Source organism: Rattus rattus, chromosome 2 (genome assembly GCF_011064425.1).
Source record: "Rattus rattus isolate New Zealand chromosome 2, Rrattus_CSIRO_v1, whole genome shotgun sequence".
Taxonomy (NCBI): domain Eukaryota; kingdom Metazoa; phylum Chordata; class Mammalia; order Rodentia; family Muridae; genus Rattus; species Rattus rattus.
This window is the reverse complement of record NC_046155.1, coordinates 74,841,338-74,866,604: the sequence shown is the minus strand read 5'-3', so window position 1 is coordinate 74,866,604 and position 25,267 is coordinate 74,841,338. Positions and strand designations below refer to the sequence as shown.

The 25,267-nt window shown below is 46.3% G+C and overlaps 2 protein-coding genes across 2 annotated transcripts; both read right to left on the bottom strand.

Annotated features, from left to right (window-relative positions):
- Positions 1 to 926: 926 nt before the first annotated feature.
- On the bottom strand, positions 927 to 14,433 carry Kif22 (kinesin family member 22). Its single transcript, XM_032892593.1, has 14 exons — positions 14,332 to 14,433; positions 8,960 to 9,143; positions 7,259 to 7,386; positions 7,017 to 7,171; positions 6,606 to 6,815; positions 6,300 to 6,530; positions 6,022 to 6,175; positions 5,769 to 5,904; positions 4,200 to 4,368; positions 2,517 to 2,676; positions 2,116 to 2,177; positions 1,290 to 1,502; positions 1,151 to 1,210; positions 927 to 1,050 (listed from the first exon to the last, which is right to left on the bottom strand). Exons 1-14 carry the CDS (start codon positions 14,387 to 14,389, stop codon positions 1,003 to 1,005), a joined length of 1,968 nt encoding a protein of 655 aa, XP_032748484.1. The 5' UTR covers positions 14,390 to 14,433; the 3' UTR covers positions 927 to 1,002.
- Positions 14,434 to 21,643: 7,210 nt separating this feature from the next.
- Zg16 (zymogen granule protein 16) lies at positions 21,644 to 24,077 on the bottom strand. The gene is made up of 4 exons (XM_032892592.1): positions 24,032 to 24,077; positions 23,326 to 23,387; positions 23,035 to 23,167; positions 21,644 to 22,059 (listed from the first exon to the last, which is right to left on the bottom strand). Exons 2-4 carry the CDS (start codon positions 23,378 to 23,380, stop codon positions 21,744 to 21,746), a joined length of 504 nt encoding a protein of 167 aa, XP_032748483.1. The 5' UTR covers positions 23,381 to 23,387; positions 24,032 to 24,077; the 3' UTR covers positions 21,644 to 21,743.
- Positions 24,078 to 25,267: the final 1,190 nt, after the last annotated feature.

Genomic DNA, 25,267 nt, shown 5'->3' with positions numbered 1-25,267 from the left:
GCGCCCCAGCCAGCGCCTCAGGGAGGGCGGGGAGGGCGCGAGGGAGGGAGGGGACAGCTGCGCGCGCACCAGGCGCGCGGAGGGGGTGGGACAGGAGGGAGGGCGGGCAGGAGGGGGTGTGGGAGGGGGGGCAGGGCAGGGGGGCGGGGTTGTTACCTGGAAGATGAAGCTGCTCCAGTTGCTGGGATCCATGGCGGAGGGAGGAGGGAGGTGGCTCGCGCTCACCCTGGGGCGGGAGGAGGCAGCGGTGGGGGAGGGGGGACCCGGGGAGGAGGCGCGCAAGGAGGGAGGGGGGAGGAGGGTGGGGGAGCGGAGCACACTGCGCGCCGGAGGGCGGGCGGGGGGCGCGAGGACACACAAGAGGCTGGAGCGGGCGCGAGCGCGAGTGCGCGCGGGGCCAGCGGGAGGGGGAAGTACAGGAGAGACTCTAGAGGGCGGAGGGACGGGGTAGCCACCCAGCAGCCCTAGCCGCCCCGAGCGCGAGACCCCCGAGACGGTTGCTGATTGGCTGGCGATGGTGCAGGTGGTGGGCGCGCGGGAGACTAGGCGGCTTCTCTTCCCCCACTTGAACGATTCCACCCCCCACTTCCCTCCGCCAGCGGCCGTTATTTCGCGCGCACGCGCACATAACACGGACGTCGTCGCTGAGCGGGAGAATGGGGAGCGCGCCGAGGGAGTACAGCGGGGCGGGGCTAACTCAAAGCGCGTGCTCGCTTAACGGTCGCTGTGCTTAAGCTTTCCGCTTCAGCTTTTTGATTCTTCTAGGCCACCGTCCCCTCCCCAATCCAGTGTTTTATTTACAATCTTGGCCTAGTTTGGGGGTTTCCCAAACATGGCGCCAATGGGTGTCCCGCAGAGCTTAATCCTGACCCCCAAGGTAGTTCTACATTCTCCCTACAGCCCTGCCATCAAAAATCAGGCTCAAGCACGGAATAAAAGCTGTATTTACACATCACTATACAAGAATTTTTAAAAGGAAAAGGTAGTGTCAAGAGCTGGTAGTCAAGAGGGACCACTGTGCTGGCTGGCAGCCAAGCTCAAGAGATTCGCCTGTAAAGAAGAGGAAAGTGCGTTAATGTAACAGCCGAAGGTGGTCTGGGGTGGAATTACAACATGCAGGCCGGTAGGGAAAGGGCAAAGGTGGCCTTACCTTCAGGAAAGACTCCACCTGCTTCCCAGAGATGCCTTCCACCTGTTCCAGGTCCTCCACCTAGAGGGACAGCAACAATAGGAAGGAGGTGGACAAAGAACGGGGACACCTCAGTGCACCTGTCTTCCTAGGCCGTTACCTCATTAAAGGGGCCATGCAGCTCCCTCCAGCCCACAATGAGCTGGGCCTTCTTCTGGCCAATTCGCTGCAGGCTTCGCAGATCCCGAGCTGAGCCTTCATTCAGCAGATGCAATAATTTTTTGCGCCCCCGTGCCAGTAACTCTGGGCTAATTTGTATCTCCCAGTAGTCCTCATCCTTTTCCACAGCTTCTGACTCATGTGATGACTCCAGCTATGAGGTAACAGAAATGGCAGTAAAGGCCAGTGGATGACTGTGCCACAATCAGGCACAGAATCCACCCTCTGCAGCCTCTCCCCTCTGGTCACTGATTTTGTTGGGCTTGTATAATTACTAGCTCCTTTCTCAGTTGCTATGAAGATTCGGTGAGTGAATGAGTGTACACATCGGTCCTGACTAGGAGGAAGTATAATTTTGTGATAAGAGCACTTGCCTACCATGCTTGAGGCCCGGGGTTCAATTTCCAGTACAGGAAAATGGGAAAACAAAGATCCCCTGTGATGGAAACAAAGCATCCGCTCAAGTCCTTAAAATGGGGCAGCACTACTGTTAACTTTGTGGGAAGAAAATTATATTTATATCTTATATTTCTTCATTCTATGTGAGAGATTCTTAAATAGTTGCCCTAAATGCAGTTCTCAGAGGGCAGGGGCCACATTAGATGCAGTCAGTAGCCAATGCAAGCAAGGGACATCAAGAAGAAAGGAGACACAGTGGTAGATACTAAGAGACACATCCATACCTGACACCCCTACTCCCACCTAAAAAAAGTTGAGGCAGCCTGATATGCAAAAGGCTCCCAGCTGGAAAACAGGGTAGTGCTCACCTTCCTTTTGTGGCCTTTCTTCAGGAGGTGGATCTTGTTTGAGGACTCTGACTGCTTCTGAACTGAAAGGAGGAATTCAGAACTGGTCTCTGGCACAGGCTTCTCCTCCCTCCCTCCCTAGTAACCATCTGCTTCCCCCATTTCTGACTTCTCTAGCTCCCTCCCTCCATCAGCTTTTGTTTTTTTCAATTCATTTTTTTCAAAAATGACTTTTTTTTTTTGAGGCAGAGTCTCACTCTATAACCAAGGCTAACCTAGAACTCATAGTAATCCTTCTGCCCTCCTGAGTGGCACCATATCCAGCCAATACCCCACTGTCTATAACCCCCTCAGACAAGCATCCAGGGCCTCTTCAGTCCCAGTGGGCAGATGAGTGACAGGAGAAAAGGAACTGAACTTACTCCGTTGCAGGGGCATCACCACAGCCTTTTTCAGGGGCTTTGCCACTGAGCCACTACAAGAGGGCTGGAGAATTGTGGGAGTATTCTCTTTTTCCTTTGGATCCAGTGCCTCCTGGGCCAGCACCTTGGCTTCCAGTTCTTTTTGCTTCATCTTAAGCCTCTGTTGGAAGAAATCGTGGGGAGATGTGATTTAGCTCCAGCAATCCCCAAAGCAGTGGATTAGGAAGGTGAGCAGGTAGCACTCTGAGGTCCAAGAGGACAGAGGTAGGACCAGCAGAATCAGTAAGACAGAATTCAAAATAACTAAGGGAGTTCTAGTGATCAGAGGGCTACCTAAAGACAGAATATTCTGTCTTTAAGCAAGGTATTCAATGTGAAGAGGTTTTTCGTTTTGGCTTTTTGAGATATAGATCAGGCTGGCTTCAAACTCTGATCTACCTGCCTCTCACTTCTGAGTACTGGAATTGAAGGTGTGCATGACCACCTCTCTGAATGTGAGGTGGTTTTATGAAATACAATTTTTTAAAAGATTTTTTTTTATCATGTATACAGCATTATGCCTGCATGTGAGCCTGCAGTCCAGAAAAAGGCACCAGATCCTATTACAGATGGTTGTGAGCCATCATGTGGTTGCTGGGAATTGAACCCAGGTCATCTGTGAGAACAACCAGTGCTCTTAACCTCTAAGCATCTCTCCAGCCCTAGTTTTTTTTTTTTTTTTTTAAAAGATAAGGTCTCAGGGTTGGGGATTTAGCTCATGGAGCCACTGCCTAGGAACTTAGTTCGGTCCCCAGCTCCGAAAAAAAAAAAAAAAAAAAAAAAAAAAAAAAAGAGCCAACTGGCCTAGAACTTAGAATTCCACCTTGAAAAAAAGAGCTGCCTGCCTACTTAAGCAAGTTATATATTTTTCTTTAGTGTGGGTGTTTGGTCTGCATCTATGTCTGTGCACTGAGTCCCTGGTGCCCTTGTAGGTCAGAAGGCAGTATTGGGTCCCTTGGAAATGGAGTCATGTAGTTGCTAGAAATTGAGTCAAGTGTTCTTAACTGCTGAGTCATGTCTCTAGCTTCGGGTAATATATTTACTATTTTGTGTATGTATGCATGTCTGTGTATGTACTCAAAAGACCTCTGAGAGATGTTGGCTCCCTTTAGCTGGATATTGCCTGATGTGGGTGCTAGCAATTGAATTAGGGTTCTCTATCAGAACATGTGCTCTTAACCACTAAGCCATTTCATTACCCTGAGATAATGTAATTATCTGTAATTATTTGTATTTCTTCCCAGTTACCTGATCTCAGTTTCTTAGGCTTCAGTCATGTCAAGTGTATTTGAACAGGGGCTGGAGAGATGGCTCAGTAGATAAATACACTGTTCTTCCAGAGAACCCAGGTTTGATTCCACCAATATGACAGTTCATAACTCAGCTCTAGACCCAGGGCATCTGACGCCCTCTTCTAACCTCTGAGGGCATTGCACACATGTGGTTCACTGTCATAAAGGTCAGCATAAAAACCATATACATAAAAATCAATCTTAAACTCCAAACAAAATATTCAAGCAGAAGACAGAAAATGTCCAGAACTAGATGAAGGCTGAATTCTTTAAGTACCCTTCCCTGTCTGAAGATACTAGGAATGCTTCTTAAAGCTGGTTGGAATATTCAGCCACCTTCTCCAACATTTACCTCAATCTCTAAGTTCTTTTCCTCCACTGTCTTAATGAGTACCATTCGCTCTCGCTTTGGGGTATTCAGTAGAGGTATCCCTTGGCTTCCCTGGGAACCCAGCAAACGTTCCATACTCAGGAGGTTCTCCAACATGGCTGGATCCATATTGCTTAGCTTCTGTAAGAGGCTGAGTTGGAAAAAAAAGGTTACCTTTCTCATCACCTCCAGCAGAGGACTACCCTTGTTACACCTTAACCTGGTGTATCTGGTTCAGGATCCTGATGGGAATGCTCTAAACGGTCTCTGACTCCAGTGTCTTTATCAGGTGAAGTAAACTTAGGGATGCCAGAATATCAGGTAAGAAGCTGTTAATATGCACTGGATGCCACACATTAGGGACCTACAACAATACTACCGTGTCCGGGAGGTACTTGTGATAAGGGGGAAAGGGAGGGAGGTGCTGGGAAGATAACTCAGAAGTTAAAGCACTTGCCATGTAAACAAGGGGCTTGGAAGTTGGATCCTTAGAGCCCACAATAAATGCCAAGTGGGTGTGGCAGCCTGCCTGTTATTCCAGCCTCAGAGGGAGACATAGGATGCCCCCCAAGCAAGCAAGCAGGCTAGGGATACTAGCCACACAGGGAGTTCTGGGCTTTATTGAGAACTCACCTCAGTGAATAAGGTATAAGAGTGACTGAGGCAGGGCAGATTCTCAGCTTCAACCTCAAGCATCCATATGCATATGCACACATACACATGCACTCACAAACATACAAAGAAGAATAGGATAGGTAAGAGCTGAGGGCTTGGGCCTTTGGAAACCAAGCAGGGAAAGCTTCACAGAAGAGGTTCTCATGAGCAGGAAAACTACTAAAGACCTACAGTGAGAAGAAGCCTTTATCCAGAGGGCTGTATACAGAAGTTTTGTTCTAGCAGAGTCCTGACTGCCTGAGCACAGTAATTCCTATCAGTCAGACATCATTCTGCCTGGAACCTTCACGTTCACTTCTGATAAAAATTGTCATTTTAAAGTGAAAATGCCACTTTTCCAATAATGTCCAGTGAGATTATCTGTGCTAAGTTGAATTAGCTTCTCAAAGACACAGGCCATGTCCTGTTCCTCATGCTCAAGCCTTAGGAGAGCAGCATAAGAGTGTAGGGCAAACAGAAAAACACTTTTCCTAGCTTTCACAGAACAAACCATTCTTTTCTGGGGAGTGGGGTAGGGTTAGAGACAGGGTTTCTCTGTGTAGCTCTGGCCGTTCTAGAACTTGCTTTGTAGACCAGGCTGGTCTAAACTCAGAGATCCACTTGCCTCTGCCTCCCAAGTGCTGGATTAAAGATGTGCACCACCACTGCTGGGAAATTTCGTTTTCTGTATGAGCTTGCTGGCTTTAAAAACTTAGGTTCTCCATCTTCTAAAAGTGAATCCCCAAGGTCAGGGTCTAAGCTTGATGTGTCCCAGAGTGCCAATTTGGTTGGCCCTTTAGTGAGTTTAAATGAATACTTTCGCTCAAGGATTTGACAGATTAAACCCATTGTTACCTACAGCTACTCTAGATTCTGCAGAGAAGGCCTGACTCTCACCTTAATTTCTGGGAGGCAGATGCTGGAGCTGCTGTAGACTCAGGGCTCCCAGTTGATTCTTCTTCAGGGCCTTTGGCTTTCTTTGCCTCTGATGGGCCTAGCAGTTCTTTCTGAGGCAGCTTAACAGGTGCCAAGGCTGAGATTAGAGAGATATAAAGGAGAACCAGAGTGGTCAGCTTCAGTGCTAGTGCTCAGTGGTTTTGGCAAACTTCCCAGTCATCCTGACCATTCTCCTGTCTTCCCTCGTCCTCACCATGAGGCTGTAGGCTCTCATTGGTGAAAGGCCGGTTAATCACCTCCTTGGACCTTGCAGTGAAGTTCAACGCTGAGATTGTATCCTGGTAAAAACGCCTTTCAGGAGCGATGTTGGCAATGAGGATGCTATGAGCTGAGCCTCCCAGAGAGTCCTAAGGAGTAGAATTGGAGTATAGGTCAGAATCCCATTCCTTGATAACCATGCCCTTACCCTAACCAGCAGATCTAAGAACCACCTTCTCCTGTCCCTTGTGACCCAACTTGGGTGGACATGACCTGCAGCAGACGAGTGAGCTTGCTGTCCCGGTATGGTATACGAGGGAGGCCCTGGTTTAATGCATCCACCACTTTGCCCAATACAAAGAGGGAGCTGTTGATGGCTCCACTCTCTTTTAGCCGAATTCCCTGGTTGCCTGTGCGACGGTTGTCCTCTGAACCAGCCAAATCAATAAGGTAGAGTTTTCCTTCCCGCTGGCGAAATGGAGTCAAACGTTCACGCTGTTCTACCTAGGGGAAGAGCAAGAGACCCAGCTCAGTTCACATTTCAGGGGCTTCCCAGGCCCTTCTGTCAATGAGTCTTACCTTGACCAAGAGCACCGCATGACTGCGGGAAGAGCGCTGGTTAAGCCGGGTAGCTCCTACGACTCGATTTCTACTGGCTGGAAGGAAGTGCTGCTCGAACTCAGAGAAGCTAGTGATGGGCTTCTGAGTGAGGCCTGGAATCAGGATGTTCCCTCGACAGTCCTCTCGGATCACTAGGTCTCCTGATGCAGGATCCAAGAGGTCTAATACCTATTTGAGCAGCGATGATAAGTCCTTTCCCCATGACCAGGGTGCCTGCTTCATGAAGGGGATTAGGATCCTGTTCTCTACTGGATTGTTAGGGCTCTTCCATTTGCTGCCCCAACCCTGTTTGTCTGGCTTCACTACCCCTCTTTACTAGAGGAGAGCTCCATGTTCCTTCTAGAAGGTTCTGTTACTTTACCATCTCACCTTTTCCTGGTAGATCTCCAAATAGGACATAGCAACAGAAATGTCCCAGGGCCGGCCCTCAGCACTCTCTTCCCTTGTTAGTTGCAGGAGGTCCATGAGAGCCCGAGGAATCACTCCAGGCTGTTCTGGGCTACCCAGCATTGTGTGTGTCTTCCCTGGGAAAAGAACAGAGAAGGTATGAAGTTTTCCCCCTCAACTTTCCTAGCTCTTCCTCATCCACAGTTCTCTTCTGACTCTCTCACCTGCCCCAGTAGGCCCATAGGCAAGTACACTGGCATTCTGCCCTTCCAGCAAGTGCCTGAGAATGGGCTGTACTGAACCCACATAGACATCTTGCTGAGTGCTCTTCTCTCCATAGAAAGCATCAAACCTATAGGTAGAAAAAAGGTATTAGTAGGATGTTCTGTTGACACTCTCACCTAGATGAGGCTGGCTTTATAGGCTCTATCCCATTTTTTTGACAAAAACCTTGAAAGTGTCCCTGAAAAATCTACCACATCCAGTCACATACTGATGTTAGGGAAACAAATTAATCTCGCATTGCAATCTGGTTGCCCAGATACCCATATTCTGCAATGATTCTGGAGACAAAAATAAGAACATTAGAAGGAATAAATGATTCTGCTGGCAGAAGTATTGCCAAGCAGAAGGACACAGAAACAAGATGTAGTGTTTTGTGGAGGGAAGCCTAACCTCAGGAAATAAGTCCTGAGACTGACATAAACGACCTCTTCCACCAAGCATATAAAACAGAACTCCCGAGAGATGCTCTTAGACCAGCAAAGCAGTCTGGAGAAACAGAGGCCAGTTGAGCTGCTCAGAAGAGGCTCACTGCCTACAGACTGTGCAGTGTGCTCCATCTCTGTGAGCTGTCACATGCTGGAGTGAGAACTTTGGTGATAACGTTGTTTTTGAGTCATTTCTGGGCCTGTAAATCCATACTCCTATAAGTAATCCGAATAAAACTTATTGTTCACCAAGTTGAATATTGGTGGTATCCTTATTTTGGTCTGTGGTTAATTCCTGCCCTATATAACTAGACATTTGTTTATATCTCCCCAGTTATGTGTCACACAACATGGTGTGAAAGGGCTTTCTAATATTTTTCTTGAGGTAGCACTGTAATAGGGTAGATAAAAGGTTGATCTAGTGATTCAGTACATGCTGACAAGAGAAAGCTGGAAAGGAACAGAAGCCAAATTATTAAGGGATTAGGACGTAAGTAAACTAATTTGTTGTAAAGAAGCAGACAATAAATATTTTAGGTTTTGTGAATATGTGAACACGATTGCTTAATTCTAAGGCTAGTTAAGTAGCTACTGTTAGGTAAACAAATGATAAAACTTTATTTCAGAAAAGTCTACTATGCTGGGCATGTCAGCACAACCCCTGGGACTTCAGCATTGAGGTAAAGAGAATCACAAGTTCAAGGCCAGCCTGGACTTAATGAGACCTTGTTTCAAAAGAACAAAATCCAAACAAACAAAAAATAAAACCACCAAATGGAAGACTCTCGGTTGGATCTGACCTGCATGCGTCTATGATTTGCAGCCTGTAGGCCAGATTAACAGGCCAAGTGTGAACTCCAAAACCCCATAGAATTTTAAAGTAGTTTCCTCTTGTGTACCATTCCCAAATCTACATGGTCTTCTCTGGTTGGCTCCCAGGCCTGGTTTCCTTCCTCCCCAGTATTTTCTAGAACCTATTTGGGGCTACATTGCTCCTTCCTCCCTTTGTCCCAGTTTGCAGCACTGATACCCAGTTTAACTTCCCATCTTTCTCCACTAGGTGAGGACTCACCTCACACCATTAACATCTAAATGACCAAAGGAAGGATGGGAACAAAGCCTTGCCAGCAAGGAACAGGATCCTGAGACAGAGCTCAGAAACTCTGTGAAAGTAACAAAACGCAGGCCTAGGTGGAGGAGCAGCTTGAACCTTACTGATATTTTAGAGTCTCCTGGTATTTCCTCCAGTTGGCTACTTCAAGAGAGCAGCTGTCTATGCCTCGCACACAGGGTGGTTCCTTTGCTTCATCCATAAATGGGCGCAGTCGCACAGCCACCCTTACTCGAGCTAGAGGAGGACGTCTGCTGACTCCTCCCTTGCTTAGAGAGCGACCGGGTCCTGGAAGAGACCAGTTTTAGGCGTTAAATCTTGGAGAAACACAGAGAAATGGGAACCAACTTTGCTAGAAGGTCCAGGAGTTCGGAGGTTCAGTCCATTATCATCAAGGCAGAAACAGCAGAATCCAGGCAGGCATGGGGATACAGGAGCTGAGAGTTGTGCCTCTTGTTCCGAAGGCAGCTAACAAAAGACTGCCTTCCAGGCAGGTAGGATGAGGGTCTTAAGGCTGACACCCACAATGACTCAAAACTTCCAAAGAGGCCACACCCACTCCAACAAGGCCACACCTCCAAATAGGGCTACTCCCAGGGTCAAGCATATACAAACCGTCACAGTTGTGCTGTGGGTTTCTCCCAAGGTTAGCCAGTTCCTTCTCTGCTATAAGTAGGGTAGGTAGACACAAGATACAAAACAGAATGCTCCAACTGTGATCTATCTGTCTGTCTGTCCATCTATCTATCCATCCATCTGTCTGTCTATCCATCTGTCTATCCATCTATCTATCTATCTCAAAATAAAAGAACATGGAAGATTTTGTTCAAATCTATAAATAGCATTAGTCTCTGAATGAATCTTTCAGACAGTGCTGGGCCCCACTGTGAACTGCCACTCACAGGAATGCTCTAAAGGACTAAGGTCTCTAAGATCTCTCTCCCGCACCCCCTTCTTCTCCTTCTGCTTTTCCTTCTAGACTTTATATCTGACATTGACAAAACCAATTGAAGGCTGGAGAGATGGCTCAGTGGTTAAGAGTACTTGTTGCTTGTGCAGAGGACCCAGGTTAGGTTCACGGTAGCCACCTTGGAGGCCAAGAATTGTCATGAGTTTGAGGCTAATTTCCTTTTCTAGCCTCTATGGGCACCACCCCACACATGCACACACACACACACACACACACACACACACACACACACACACTATTTAAAAAAAAAAAAAAAAGGAAAAGTCATGGGTTCTACTGAAATAACTTGATAACTTTAGATACTAAAGACAAACAAGACGGGCTGGGGATTTCAGTGGTAGAGCACTTGCCTAGGAAGCACAAGGCCCTGGGTTTGGTCCCCAGCTCCGGAAAAAAAAAAAAAAAAAGAACCAAAAAAAAAAAAAAAAGACAAACAAGACAAAGGCACAGACATGTACCTCTTATCTGACCAACTTTTCATTTCTTTCCAATGATTCAGTCAAGGGAAAAAAATCCTAAATTATTTTTTATTGTCAAAAGACACGGGGTTGGGGATTTAGCTCACCGGTAGAGCGCTTGCCTAGCAAGGCCCTGGGTTCAGTCCTCAGCTGGGGGGGCGGGGCACACACAAAATAACAAAACACAAAAGATTTTTTTAAAACTCTATTTTTTTTTTTTTTTTTTTTGAGCTGGGGACAGAACCCAGGGTCTACCACTCTACACCCAGGGTCTAGCGCTCTACCACTGAGCTAAATCCCCAACCCCAAAACTCTATTTTTTTAATTTTTATTTTTTATTTATGATATATTATGTTTGCATGAATGCATGCCCCACCTGTGGAGGTGCCTGCCAAGGCCAGAACTGAATGTCAGAACCTCTGGAGCTAGAGGTCTAGAGGACGGTGAGCAGCCCAGTGCAGGTGCCGAGAGCCAGCTCAGGTCCTTTGAAAAGCAGCAAGAGGGTTGGGGATTTAGCTCAGTGGTAGAGCGCTTGCCTAAAGCACAAGGCCCTGTTCAGTCCCCAGCTCCGAAAAAAAAAAGAAAAAAAAAAAAAAAAAAAAAAAAAAAGAAAAAGCAGCGGAGGTCCCTCTAGCCCCACGCCTTTATTTACAGTAGGTCTTTCTTAAAAAAAAGATCTGCCAAGGAAAATAATAAATCTATTTTATCTTGGAAAGTATCATAACAAAGTTCAAAGAGATTCAAGCCTGGCTCTCTTTATTCTAAAATTATGTTTTTGTTTTCAATCATAAGGGGCCTCTATACAACTAGATGCCCTCAGTCCCTCAGTCTAAATCCTATCTGACTTCCTAACGGAATTCGAAATTCAGCACTCTTATGAGACACTGTTTCCCCATCATCCATTTCCCTGATCGTCTTACTACAGTTTTCCTGATTATTCCTTAGTTTAACAGTCTTAATTAAATGTATTCCCTATGTCCCACCTTCTGTTAACTTGTATTATTAGCATTTTGAGTTGTATAGTTCTTTGAGGCTGTCATATTGTGGACTGGTCAACATATACCCACCACAGCGTGGTGGCATCCTTATTCACCTTCCAGTTGTAATGAGCAACATGTCTCTAGACACGTCTACTTGTTCACTGGGGTACGAGTGTTGTCCCTGGGTGAGACAGCTCAGACTCACTTCACAGGCACAGGCACCAATTATCTTTTATTCCTTTGTAACAATACCATCTTCAAGCTGATGACTGCTCTTTGGCACTTTCACATTAAAGAGCGGTCTCTGACGGGCGGCTCATCCTTCCAAGCTGCCAGCCAGCTTCTCTCGGACGGCTCTGAGGTACCTCAAATTCCAGCTGTGCTCTACTGACTCTTCCCCACCTCTGCAACAGCTTCTTCATTTTGCCCACAAATAGCTCAGACCCCCCCCCCCAGTAAGAATTTTTAACTGTTTTCTTCCTTCCACACAGCCACCACTACCTGCCAGCTTTTTAATTTAACATTTATTTATTTAATATTGGGTACGTCCGTGTGCCACCACGCTCGCTAGTTTTCTATCAGCTTCGCACAAGTTAGAGTCACTCGAAAGGTGGGACTCTCAGTTGAGCAAGCGCTTCCATAAGATCACCTGCGGGGCATTTTCCTAACTAGTGATTGGTGGGATAGTGCCATTCCTGGGTTGGTAGTCCTGGGGTCTTGTAAGAAAGCAGGCAAAGCAAACCATACTGAACAGCCAGTGAACAGCGTCCCTCCGTGGCCTCCGCCCGCATCAGCTCCTGAGTCCTAGTTGCAACCCTGCTTTGCTTCCTGTTCTGAGTTCCTTCAGTGACGGATTTAAATGTGGAAGTCTAAGCCATATAAACCCATTCCTCTCAACCTGCTTTTGGTCACTGTGTTTCATCACAGCAGTGATAACCCTAACAGAACCTCCCATGTCCCTGATGTCCATGTAAGCCAGAAGAGGGCATCAAACCCTCGAAACTGGAGTTACAGACGGTTGTGAGCCACCATGTGCGTGCTGGGAAGCCAGCCAGGATTCTCGGAAACAGCATCCAATTTTCTTAGCTGCTGAGCCATCTCTCTATCTTTTTGTTTTTGTTTTTTTTGAGAAAGGCTGGCCTTGAGCTCCCAAACCTCCTACCTAGGCCTTCTGAGTGTGAGGATCGGTAGGTTATGCACACCCACACCTATGTGTGGATGCCAAAGACCAAACCCGAGTGTCCCTCAGCATGGATGAAACTCAGTTTTCACGCTTCCATGGCAAGTACTTAATCAGGCTGGTCCACCCTCCCAGCCCATCCTCTCTATCATGGAGAAAAGCAAATCCCCACAACATTTTTGGCCTCCTTTATAGCTAAATGACGCTTGTTCTTTGTTATCTTCAAGGTTGAGTAAAAGCCTGCCCAACCTTCGAACCCACTTTAACTACCATTTTACTATTTTTTTTATGTGCGTGTTTTGCCTGCCTGTATGGAGATCCAGTAGGCACTCAGTCTCAGTCTGAATCTTACCTGACTTCCTAATGGAATTCAAAATTCAGCTGAATTTTGAGACGTGCACCATGTCCAAGCTTGATGAACTAGACCCTGTTTCTGGAATTACAGAGAGTTGTGAACCACCATGAGGGTGCTGGGAACTGAACACAGCTCTTCTGCAAGCCAACCCTATCATTTCGCTCTCTCCCTCCTCTCCTTCTCTTCCCTTCTCTTATTTTGTTTTTTTTCCAGACAGAATTTCTCTCTGTAACCCTGGCTGTCCTGGAACTCACTTTGCAGACCAGGCTGGCCTCGAACTCAAGAGATCTGCCTGCCTCTGCTTCTTAAGTCCTGGGATTAAAGGTGTGTTCCACTATCATTTTCTTAATAAAGACTTCTCGAAATACCCAAAAGTTTGTTTCAGATTCTACACTACAAGCTTATGCCTATCTACCAGTGTATTTCGTCATATTACATTCATTTATGAGACTATTTGAAAATGATTGTAACCTCTAGGAAAGGGGCTATGGTCACTCAGCACTTTAATGTTTAATACCAAACATACTGGGTTTCAGTCTGTATCCGGGCATCGCTGGGTTTCAGTCTGTATCAGGGCATCGTCATCAAGGACAGAAGCATTACAATGTAACTACCTGAGTGTGAATTTAGACCCCCAATATTTACCAGTTGTGTTATCTTGAAGAAACTATTTAGCCCATTTATGCCTGATCCCCCTTGTCAAATACAAGTCCAGGGGCTGGTAAGCCTTAGAAATTAAGGGTGCCTACTATTTTTCTAGAGGTTCTGAGTTTGGTATTCAGGGTCCACATCAAGTGGCTCACAATTGCCAGTAACTCCAGCGTTAGAGGATCCAACACTTTTCCGGGCCCTGAGGGAACCAAACATAGGTGGGACACACTGATAAAATGAAAGCTTTTTCTTAAAGACAAGGCATTAACAGTAATGACCTCAGAGTTCTGTACAAACATTAAATGGTTCATCATAAAATGCTTGCAGCACTGCCTGGGACGAGACGTTCTCCTAAATGTCTGCCTCCCCCAAAGTCAAATAAACAGGCCAGAATTCGGCCTAAAGAAAGAGGAAGGGCACGCATATGCAAAGCGTCTTAGAAAAGATTTTGAATCTCCTGTAAGCCTTTTCAAGATGAAAACAGCATCCAGTTCCAAGGCTAGAGGGAAAGGATTTTCCTTTGCCGTGTGATTTTACAAGGCCGCTGAGAGCAAGCCTTCAGCCGGAGTGGGATCTCTGGACAGACAGCCAGACACCGCGTCTCTTCACTGCTCAGTCTTTACAGATGGGAGGCTGCCCGGCCTTACAGACGCCACAAACTGAAACGCACAGTAAGCGTGCAGGCTCTAGACAGGGGCTGGAGCCCCAGCAGGGTCTCAACCCCGTCTAAACTCCCGAAGGCAGCGAATAGAGGACAGGCGGCGCCCACCCCTACGCGGTCTAGCCGGCGTCCCCCCGCCCTTCCGCCGGACCAGGATAGTCCGGGACAACCGCTACTCCGTAAGTTTCACACACGGTGCCCCCTCCTCTAGGCCCGCGTACCTGAGCTGGCCGACGCCATCTCCCGTTGCTGCGGCTTTTTCTTAGCCCTAACGTTCATATCCCTCCCTTCTTCGGACCGCTTCTCTCTTTTGAATTGCCGGGGTCCGGCCTCCCTCTCAAATTCGACCAATCACGGCTACTTACGGCCGGAAGTTTCCGTTCTAACTCTCCGTAATTCGGCCGTCTCGGGCTCGCTTCCGGTCTCGAAAGCAAAAGTTCCCAGGGATGGGGCCCTGAAGTCTGTCACCAAGTGGTGGGCACCTCAGGGCCTTGCACTTTCAGGCTTTTTAATGTCCAAGTTGGGATTGGCAAAGTGCAGACTTTCGCCCTACTCTTCCTTCTCAGTTACAAATCTGAAAGCACTTGATTGATTCTTTATTCAAAGTTACCAGCTCTGAATACAATTTTTGCCTTTTGGAGAAGACAGATCTCTCTTTGTAGCCCTGGCTGACCAGCTGTCCTGGTGGACAGGGCAAAGTTTCTTCTTTGAACTTGATACACACCCCTCTGCTCCCCCCCCCCCCTTTTCCGTGGGAAAGATCCCATTCCTGTGCTAGAATCTTGGGATGAAATGTTCCTGCTAATTGCATGCTTTTGGCTTCTAGTAAAATGCTTGCTTTGTTTTGCCCTACAACTGCCAACCAGGATGTAGTTTTTCTGTGCTCTTTGCTTTTAAAAGCTGTAAAATGCAGTTGAGACTGCTTTTTGAAGAGTTTCTTTCCAGGAATTCGCCGGCCACTTAATACAGATTGTCAAATCAGACTTTGGCCACGATGAGTAGTCTTTGAGTCTCTGCCTAGTAACACTGAAACTCACTATGTAGACCAGGCTGGCCTTGAACTCACAAAGATCTGCGGGCCTCTGCCCTTGGAGCTGCAACAGGAAGGAACTGAAAACCAGGAAGGACAACAGTGAGACAGAGTATCTTTATGTAGCCCTTGCTGTCCCAGAATTATGCAGACTAAACTGGACTCAAACTCACATAAGCCTGTCTGTCTCTGCCTTCCTAGTGCTGGGATTAAAGACAGGAGTCAAAGCTGTGTGCCACTACACCCAGCTAAATTCAAAGATAGTAAATTAGCACAATTTACAATTCTAGAATGAAACCCCATTTCACACGGTTTAGTGACTCAAGGTTAACTTCATGGCAATGGAAACTGGACTGTTTGACAATTTGGTTATTACTTCTGAATTCTTACAAGAAAACTTTCAGTTTGATGATGTAAAAACTTTGCACCACATACCACTTTTTTATTGTAGCTGTTGTTTGTTTGTTTGTTTAGAAACAGGCTCTCTCTAGGTGTCTCTGGTTGTCCTGGAACTTACTATGTAGACCAGGCTAGACTTGAACTCACAGAGATCCTCCTGCCTCTGTCTCTAGTTCTGCAATTAAAGGCATGCACCACCACACACAGCTATCATACACATTGTTAAAAAATTTAAAAACATTTTTAAGAACAAGTTTTCCAGAATCTTTAGCTTCTTCTTCTATCTCCCTGCTTCATCATGCTATGTCTTCATTGTCCCATAACTGACTTTTTCCTTTCTCAGCACTCGGCCAGATATTTACTGAAGGCAAAACACACAAAGAGACAGACTCATCAGACAGGGAAGGGGTCCGGAGTTGGTGTCCCCAAGAACTGACGTTTTGTCTGGCATTCTAGAATCAAACGTATGCTGCAAATGTTCTCTCATTTTCCCAGTCATTCCTAAATCAACTACAGCTTAGCCTCAGCTTTGTGAAATTCCCAGGAACTCTGTCTAAATTAATGACATTCTGGTAGCCAAGGATGGATCCTTCTTGGCATTAACCACTCCATCACATGTCTTTTCCTGTTCCCGTGCACCACTCCTCATTTCCACTACTTCCTAAACCTTCCATTCTCTTCTTACTGGTACCAAACAGCAAGTATTGGCATTCTCAATTCCTACTATAGCCTTCTTTTTACCTTACATATACACAGTTTCCCAGCACTGGAACACCATTACTTCTATACTAATAACCCGTTAATCTATCCTAGCTTTAGACCTGAATCCAGCCACTTGAAACAATGTGCATAAACTTGAAATGAAATAAGCCAGGCCCCCCAAAAAAATAAATAAATAAGGACAAAAAGTAAAAAGTACTTCATTTCATTTACATACGGGAGTAGGAAATAGAAAGACGGTTCCCAGAGGCTAAAGGAGGTGTGGCTGAGGAAAGGACAGATGCTGATCCCAGTTTACAAAGCTTCTGTGTGACAGGAGGGAAAGGAGAGCTCTAGTGCAGAGAACAGTGTGGGTAAGAATCGTACACCACACGCCCAGAACTGACAAAGGAGTAGCTGTGTTTGTTCTTCAGATACACCTTGCCGTGTGTCAATGGATGGATTGGCACTTTCTGTGTAGGCTAGGCTGGCATCAAAACTAAGGTGATCCACCCTCCGTGTGTTTGAGTTACAGCTATGGTCCACCAGGCTCAGCTTTTTGTTTCTGTTGTTTGGTTTTGTTTTTCAGGATAGTTTTTCTGTGTAAACCTGACCGTCCTGGAACCCTGTAGACCAGGCTGGCCTCGAAGAGATCTGCCTGTCTCTGCTGGAATTAAGACAAGCACCATCACCCAGTCTATTTTTTTTTTTGGGGGGGGGGTGCAGGGTCATATAGTGAGCATTCTGGAATTTTGGTCCCGTAAAAAACACAGAGATATTATAAGAGTGTGTTTTCACTTTAATTCCAGGTGTGGAGAAATGGACTGCTTCAGACTGTCTGCACCAGTTGATGACGATTTGCTTCACACTCTAGCAGAGGCGTGGTTTTGCCATCTGCGAGTAGTTTCTGCGATTGTGTGAGTTTTGGAATTCTGGGAACTTTTCAAAAGGTTCAGAAATGCTAGTCCCCAGGAGGTGGGGTTGGTGGTTGGTGGTCATTTAGGGAGGTTGATTGTGGTTTGTTAGTAGCCATGGTCAAAGAACAAACAAAAGGAAAGAAATTAGATTCAGGGATTTTCCCCAATTTTTCTTTCCCCTCTATCCTGTCTCTCTCCTATCTAGTGTTATAAAAGCGGGGAGGGGCATAGAAGAAAGGAGAACCTACAAAGTAGCAAAGCTCCCAAGTGCAGAGAGTGCGGGCAAACACCAGCACAGCTGTCGGACTTACTTTCTTATGTACACAGGGCGCAGAAGCTGATTTCAAGGAATGTTTTGTTGTTGCAAGATTATTTAAAGATTATCAGGTGAACCATTTTACTTATGAAATAGTATATTGTCACTTAAGTCATTTTGATAAAAAATTATGTCATGGGCTGGAGAGATGGCTCAGCAGTTAAGAGCACTGACTGCTCTTCCAGAGCTCCTGAGTTCAATCCCCATCAACCACATGGTGGCTCACAACCATCTCTAATGGGATCTGATGCCCTCTTCTGGTGTGTCTCAAGAAAGCAACGTGTACTCACATACATATAATAAATAAGTAAATTTTTAAAAATTATTTCATTTTTATTTATGTATATGCGTCTCTGTATAGACACACGCACATGAATTCAGGTACCTGCAGAGACCAGAAGAAGGTATCAGATATCATGGAACTGGACTTACAGGTGGTTGTGAACCTCCTGGTATGTATGCTGGGATCTGAACCAGGTCTTTTGGAAGAACATTATATATTCTCAGCTACTGAGCCATTTCTCCAGGCCCCAGTCATCTTTTTAACAATGTATAACCAATATATTAAAAGCTATATGGGGGTTGGGATTTAGCTCAGTGGTAGAGCGCTTGCCTAGGGAAGTGCAAGGCCCTGGGTTCGGTCCCCAGCTCCGAAAAAGAACAAAAAAAAAAAAAAAAAAAAGCTATATGGTTCTGTCAGTACTGTACACAGTAATCCCTGAGCTGTATCACTAAAGATGCTGTTTTAGGATAAAGCTTAATTATTTCATTATTATTATATTGGGGCGGGTTGTTGGGATAAGGTTTCTCTGCGTGGCCCTGGCTGTCCTGGGACTCACACTGTAGACCAGGCTGACCTTGAACAGAGGTTCACCTGCCTCTGCCTCCTGAGCGTGTGCACCACCAGGCCAAACTTGCTTATTTATATCTAAGAGATGATGATGAAAACTCCAGCAGCTCCACCAGAGCCACTGTTCTGTGGCTATGAAGAGACACCATGACCAAGGCAACCATAATAAGAGAAAGCATTTAATTGGGGCCTAGCTTACAGTTTCAGAGGTTTAGTCTGTTACACCATAGCAGGAAGCATGGCAGACACTAGGAACTGCATTCTGGTCTATATAGACAGAGAGAGGAGGGTTGGCATAGGCTTCTGAGACTTCAGAGCCCACCCTCAGTGACACGCGTCCTCTAAAAAAAAAAAAAAGGCCATACCTCTTTTTCCTTTATTCATTTATTATATATAAGTACACTGTACCTGTCTTCAGACACACCAGAAGAGGGCATCGGATCTCATTACAGATGGTTGTGAGCCATCATGTGGTTGGTGGGAATTGAACTCAGAACATCTGGAAGAGCAGTTGGTCTCTTAACCGCTAAGCCATCTCTCCAGCCCAAGGCCATACCTCTTAATCCTACTAATCCTTTCAAATCGTGCCACCCCCTCTTGACTAAGTACTCACTACCTGAGCCTCTGGAAGCCATTCTCATTCAAACCACCACAGCCAGGTTCATAAAAAAACAAGAGAGAAACCAAAACAAAACTGCTGACTGTCTCTTTAGCATGATACAGAAATGGTTGTATTGTCCTTAAAAGCAAAATTTCAAGCTTGTGTTAGAAAATATCAACATTTGCCAACTTGCCACTCCGATAACTGAAACACACACTCTGGGAAATCTGTACGCAATGGGCCACCATGCTTTTGTAGCCTACCTCCGAGCCAATCAGCTCCAGCAGTGTGGTGCCTGCCCTCCTGCAACCGCAGAGGTTACGGTCCACACCAGCACTACTGCCGCCTTGGCCATGGCGGCCTCAACTCTGCTAGCAGAAGGTCTTTTCTGAAGTGCTCGTCATCTGACAGCCCATTTATCTTCTTCACAGGTTACCTCTTCTCAGTTTCAAGCTGTGTGATAGAGAAGATGGTAAGAAGCTCAGCTGAAAATCAAGAATGAAGTAATGAGGGCTGGAGAGATGGCTCAATGGTTAAGAGCACTGTCTGCTCTTCCAGAGGTCCTGAGTTCAAATCCCAGCAACCACATGGTGGCTCACAACCATCTGTACTGGGGTCTGATGCCCTCCTCTGGTGTGTCTGAGACAGCAACAGTGTACTCTATATAGAATAAACAAATATTTTTAAAAAAGAATGAAGTGACAAGAAGCTAGACCTCATTTTTATGTAGTGCTAGGGATCAAACCCGGAGCCGCGTGCCCCCAAATTATGTAGCTCTGGCTGTCTTAGAACTCACTATGTCAATCAGGATGGCCTCAAACTCACAGAGGTTTGCCTGACTCTCCCTCCCCAGTGTTGGGGTTAAAGATATACTCCACCATATAAAGTGTTATTTATTTTATTTAATGTGTGTGAGCGTCTTGCCTGTCTGTCTATATGGACACTACATTTGGGTGTGGGGACTTGAATCCAGGTCCTCTGCAAGAGCAACCTGCTGAACCATCTCTCTAGTGCCCAAACTTTTTTTTAAGTAAATGAAACATTTCTTCAAATATATATTTTTTTGTTTTTGTTTTTGTTTTTTGTTTTTTGTTTTTTGTTTTTTTTTTTTTACAAAAATCTAACATGTGGAGCTGGAGAGATGGTTCAGGGAGTAAGAACACTAGCTGTGAAAGCAAAAGGATTGGAGTCAAATCTCCAGCATCCTATAAGAGCCACGCATGACCATTCAAAAGTCTAACTCCAGCACTGGGGAGCAGAGACAGGGAGATCCCAGGAGGTCTCCGGACAGCCAGCCTCGTCGCTAAAACAGTGAGCTTCGTTCAGCGAGAGACCCTGCCACAAAACTATTAAGATGGAGAGCAATAGGAAACATGACAACATCTCTGATCCTCCATGTACACGTATGTGTTCACAGATGTGTGTACCTGTTTACGCGCATGCACACGCACGCATACACACACACACACACACACACACACTCTGCATGTACGTACATGCACATGCCACAGACTCTATCCCTACCCAAACAGCATTATTTAAAGGAGTGAATTTTGTGTTATGTGATTTATATATAAATAAATTAAAACAATGGCATAATCTCCTCCATGCAATTGTTTAAAAGAAAGGACATTTGGGGACATGGCTCAGGTGCTCACCTAGCATCACAAACTATTAGAAGTGTGATGGCAACCCCACTTCTGCAACCCCAGACTTCGGTAACTTCCTATTGCTACCCACTAAAACGGTTCATATTCTAGGACTTGGAACTGGGATCATAATAATTATTTTCAGAGTGATATATTTTGCTGACTGTCTAGTGGCCCTTAATCTCACCAACCTCTTATTTCATGACTATCCACAGTGAAGACCTCTCTGTGGACTTGCCTATCTATTTACTCTTGTATTCAGGTGCCTAGGTCAGGGTCTCCCTGTATTCAAACTGGAATTCACTATGCTCCCATGCTGACCTTAAACAGTGGCAATCTTTCTTCCTCCTTAAGCCACCTTACTTAGGGTCTCACTATGTAGCCCTGGCTAGCCTTGAACTCACTCTGTAGACCAGACCAGCGTAGCCTCTCAAATTCTGGATTATAGATGTGCACTGCTATGGCACACTTAGAATTTCCCTTTTTATTTTTGATTTTTTTTGAGTCAGTTTTAATAAGTTGATGCAACGGAGTCTTACCCTAGCCTCTGAACTATTAGGAAAAATTCTCAGGAGCTCTCCTGTCTCTTTTTGATAACGGATAAAGAAAAGCCCCACCAGGCAGTGATGGCTTGAAAGGCAGAAGCAGGTGGATCTCTGAGTTTGAGGCCAGCCTGGTCTAAAGAGTGAATTCCAGGACAACCAGGCCTACCCAGAGAAGTCTTCTCTCAAAACACACACACACACACACACACACACACACACACACACACACACACACACACGAAAGAGAAAAGGAAAAAGAAAGCCCCTAGCACTTCTCTCCCTCGTCCTCCCATTTCTTCAGTTATTTAGCCAGGCGTGGTGACACACCCCTCTAATCCCAGCACTATGGAGGCTGAGGCAGAGACAAGTCCATTGCTGTGAGTCCAGCCTGGTCTACACAGTGAATTTCAGAACAGCCAGGGCCATGGAGGGAGACCCTGTCTCAAAAACATTATTTTTATTTAATATTTTAAAAAGCCAGAAATAAGATTCACACATTTCTACTAGAATTAGGATGTAGAAAGACACCATCTTTAACCATATCCTTTTATTAAGCTATTTGCATGTTTGCCTGGGGCTTGTTGATAAGGGAGTTCTCATACCCACCACAGCAGAGGATGGTGGGTTTCAACAAGTGTTGCAGTGGCTAGGGTAGGTATCCCAGTGCAGGCTGATAGCATCTATGACAGAGCCAGATCGGCCACTAATGAAACGGAGGACAGTGTTGGGGTGCAAGGGAACAGCGTTGAAACTTGTGCCTGAGTCTTTTCCAAAAGGCAGGTAGCGGCCTTTGTCTGTCACGAAGATCAGCTGCTTCACATAAGATTTGTACTTGCCAGACACCTGGATCACAGATTCCCCGGGGTGCAGAAAGATCTCCTCCAGGTCTCCCTGTTTGCCACCCACATAGTCACTCCACACTGTGCCGTAGCGGACCTGGAGACTGGAGGCAGGAGGCAGGGGTGAGAAAAGAACACATTGGACATGGTTATCACAAGACTGGGCTGCTGAGATGGCTCCTCTGGTAGAGAAGCTTCCTGCCAAGCCTGACAACCTGAGTCCAACCCCTGCGACCCACAACTGGAGGGAGAGAACCCTACTCCCAGAAGTTGTCCTCCGGCCTCCACATGCACAACGAGGCACTTGAGCACCCACACAAGCACACAAACATAACACATAAATCTAAAAAATTTTCTCAGAGGTTAAGAGCACTGACTGCTCTTCCAGAGGTCCTGAGTTCAAATCCCAGCACCCACGTGGTGGCTCACAACCATCTGTAATGAGATCTGATGCCGTCTCCTGATGTGTCTGAAGGCAGCTACAGTGTATTCATGTAAATATAACAAATCTTTAAAAAAAATAAAATCAAGACTTCCTAGTCTATATACTGAGATCTTCAAACTGACAGATTCCATATGCTATAAAGGCTGTATGAGCCCTACGAGAGCATGCAGAGAATCCCAAACTCTCGTTTGGATGGCAAATAGGGCTTGTGGAATGAAAGTCAGTTTCTCAGTCGCTTAGACAACAAAAGTCTGAGTTTGCCCACAATACACACTTCAAAGAGGCACTGGAAGTCTGCCCAGGCCAGACAGGGAAGAGACAAGTCAGCAACTGTCTCATGGTTCAGAAAATGGACCAGAAAGAAATACACCTGGCTCTTCGTGTGATGGAAGTTTCCAGCTACAGAGTGGGATAGGACTATTCCAGGACAGACAGCAAGCAGAGATAAAGGATGCCCAACAGAAATATTGGAAATAAGGTGAAATCCAACCCAAGGGGTGTGAGGCTCCTGGGAGTTTGCCCTTACGACTTTCCAAGGTCATGTGCACAGGTGGGAATCCCAGGCCAATGAGAACTTTCCAACTTAGCAAGGTCCTGGACAGACCCCAAAGCACAGAAACACGGAGACTCTTACCCTACTATGTAGTATCTGTTGACACGGATCCGGATGGCAGTGATGGGGCCGTCCAGCTGGTTGCCAGAGTGAGAGAATCGCTTTCCTCCTTTACCGCCATACTCTCCACTGTAAGAGGAGGACCTGGACTGAACTAGAGGGGAAAGAAAGGCCTGGAGGGACGGATGCTCTGGGAGCACAGCTTCCCCACTCCCCTCCTTCCTCCCGCCAACCACTCCAGTGTCTGACAACCCTGCACAGTGGCAGTACACGGGCTGCCTTCCCACGATCTCCCTATGGCACTTCACTTACTGGAATTAGCAGACGCCGAGGCACAGAGAAGGACTAAGAGGGCGATGGCCAGCATCCTGAGGCTGCAGAGGGGAGGAGGAGAAAAAGAAGGCTCATTCCTTGATGTGACTGTAGCTGCTCATCTCTCCAAATCCCAAAGATAACCCTAACTTTCTGTCTGTTAAGCCGAGTCAAGCCTTCCTCCATCCTGGCACAAGGCACAAGAGAGCTCTCTGAAGAGGAAATAAAGGCCATCTCTAGAGTCCTGAGGCAGATGAGTTGATGAACCAAGAATCTGAGCAAAACCTACCTGAAGTCAGCTGGTCTATGAGGTATCTGAGGCACAGTTAAGTCTCTCTAGCATCATTCTACTCTTAAGGCAAAGAAGATTTTAGAGGAGCCTCTATGTCTCCTCAGGAGAAAAGGAGATGACAGAAAACACTGTATCAACGACAGGGTCTGAGCAGGACTGGTGGAGCTTAGAGAAGCTAATGGGGGGACATGTGTGAGCTCAAAACATCTGATCCCAGGTAACTTGTCTGTGTGTCATAACCCTGTCTCTGCCAGCTGAACGGTCCACATCTGCCCCCCACAAGCATCCCTTAGCCAAAACCAGACATCTTTGCACTCCAAAATAGCCCACGTCCAGGAGCTGATACCAGAGTCTCCCCTGCGACACTCCAGGCACTGTCGTTTCTAGCTCATATTTGAATATCTCCCAACTCACCTTTCCCCTAGTAGTTGCAGATGGAAATCTTCTAGAAATTTCCAGAGCTTTTATACCGTGTCCAAGCCCTCCCACTGTTCTTTATCATGTGAACCTCACCTGCTGAGCAAACATGACCAACTTTTAGGGTCAGGTATCGAGCAGGTCTGGAACATCTTATCCTGTCTTTCCACAAGGGTTACAGGTGGCAAGGTGGGGTCCACTCTAGACCAAGTGCCAGATTTGGGAAGAGACAATTTGCTAAACCATCTGAAGGGTGGGGAAAGCAGTTAATATTTAAAGAGTATAATTAATCCAGACAGACATGGTGGCTCATGTCTGTAATATCAACATTTGAGGGGTGTGTGGGGCAAGGCAGAGGATCATGAGTTCAAGGCCAGTCTGGGCTATAGATGAGACCCTGTCTGAAAACCCAAACAAGGAAATGAGAGTGCAGTCCAAGAGGCCTGGAGATCTGTAGGTATTCTTCCCCGAGAATCAGTCCTTGCCCTAGGATAGTCCCAAGAACTGACCCCACGTAACTGTTACTCTCTCCACTCATGTGTGGTACGTCTCCCGGAACACAAAATCACTTTCTACTCTGAGCGGTGCCAAATAGTGGCCTGATAATTTTTCTCTATTCATTGATACTATATTATGAAGAATTCAGTTAAAAAGTTTAAAAAATTACATAGTGAACACCTATATCACAAAGTCTGCTGTGATTAACCCTTTGCTGTGCCTGGGCTGTCTGTCTTTCACCCCTACATCTATCCATCCTCAGTCCAGACCCTTCTCAAGTCTTTTTTTCTCTGAGAAAGGGAACCTGGGGCTATAGGTGGGCAGTCCAATGGGCACGTGGGAAGCAGAGGGACAGTTTATACAAGTCCTTCTCCATGAATTGTTTGGGACTTGGACCTCAGGACCTCCAGGTTATAGACCACCAGAGAGAGCTTCCTCTCTTTAGGCCTGAAACACCCAAGAAGCAATGCTGTAGATTTCTTTTTAGGTCCTTCCCTCCCAAGACTGATTTCCTCTTGATCAAAAGTCCCTAGAACTGACCCCTAAGTCCTAGTACTTAGACCCTGTTAGCCGAGCCCTGTGATCCTTGAGTCACCAGGGCCTTCCTGGTAGAGAGGACGGAGCCTAGGGAGGGGCTGGAGTAAGCAGTATCTGTCCTTAATGACCTGCAGTCAGGAAGTCAGATCATCCACCCTCTCCTTGCAGGCTCACCATCTGGGACTGAAAGCTCATCGC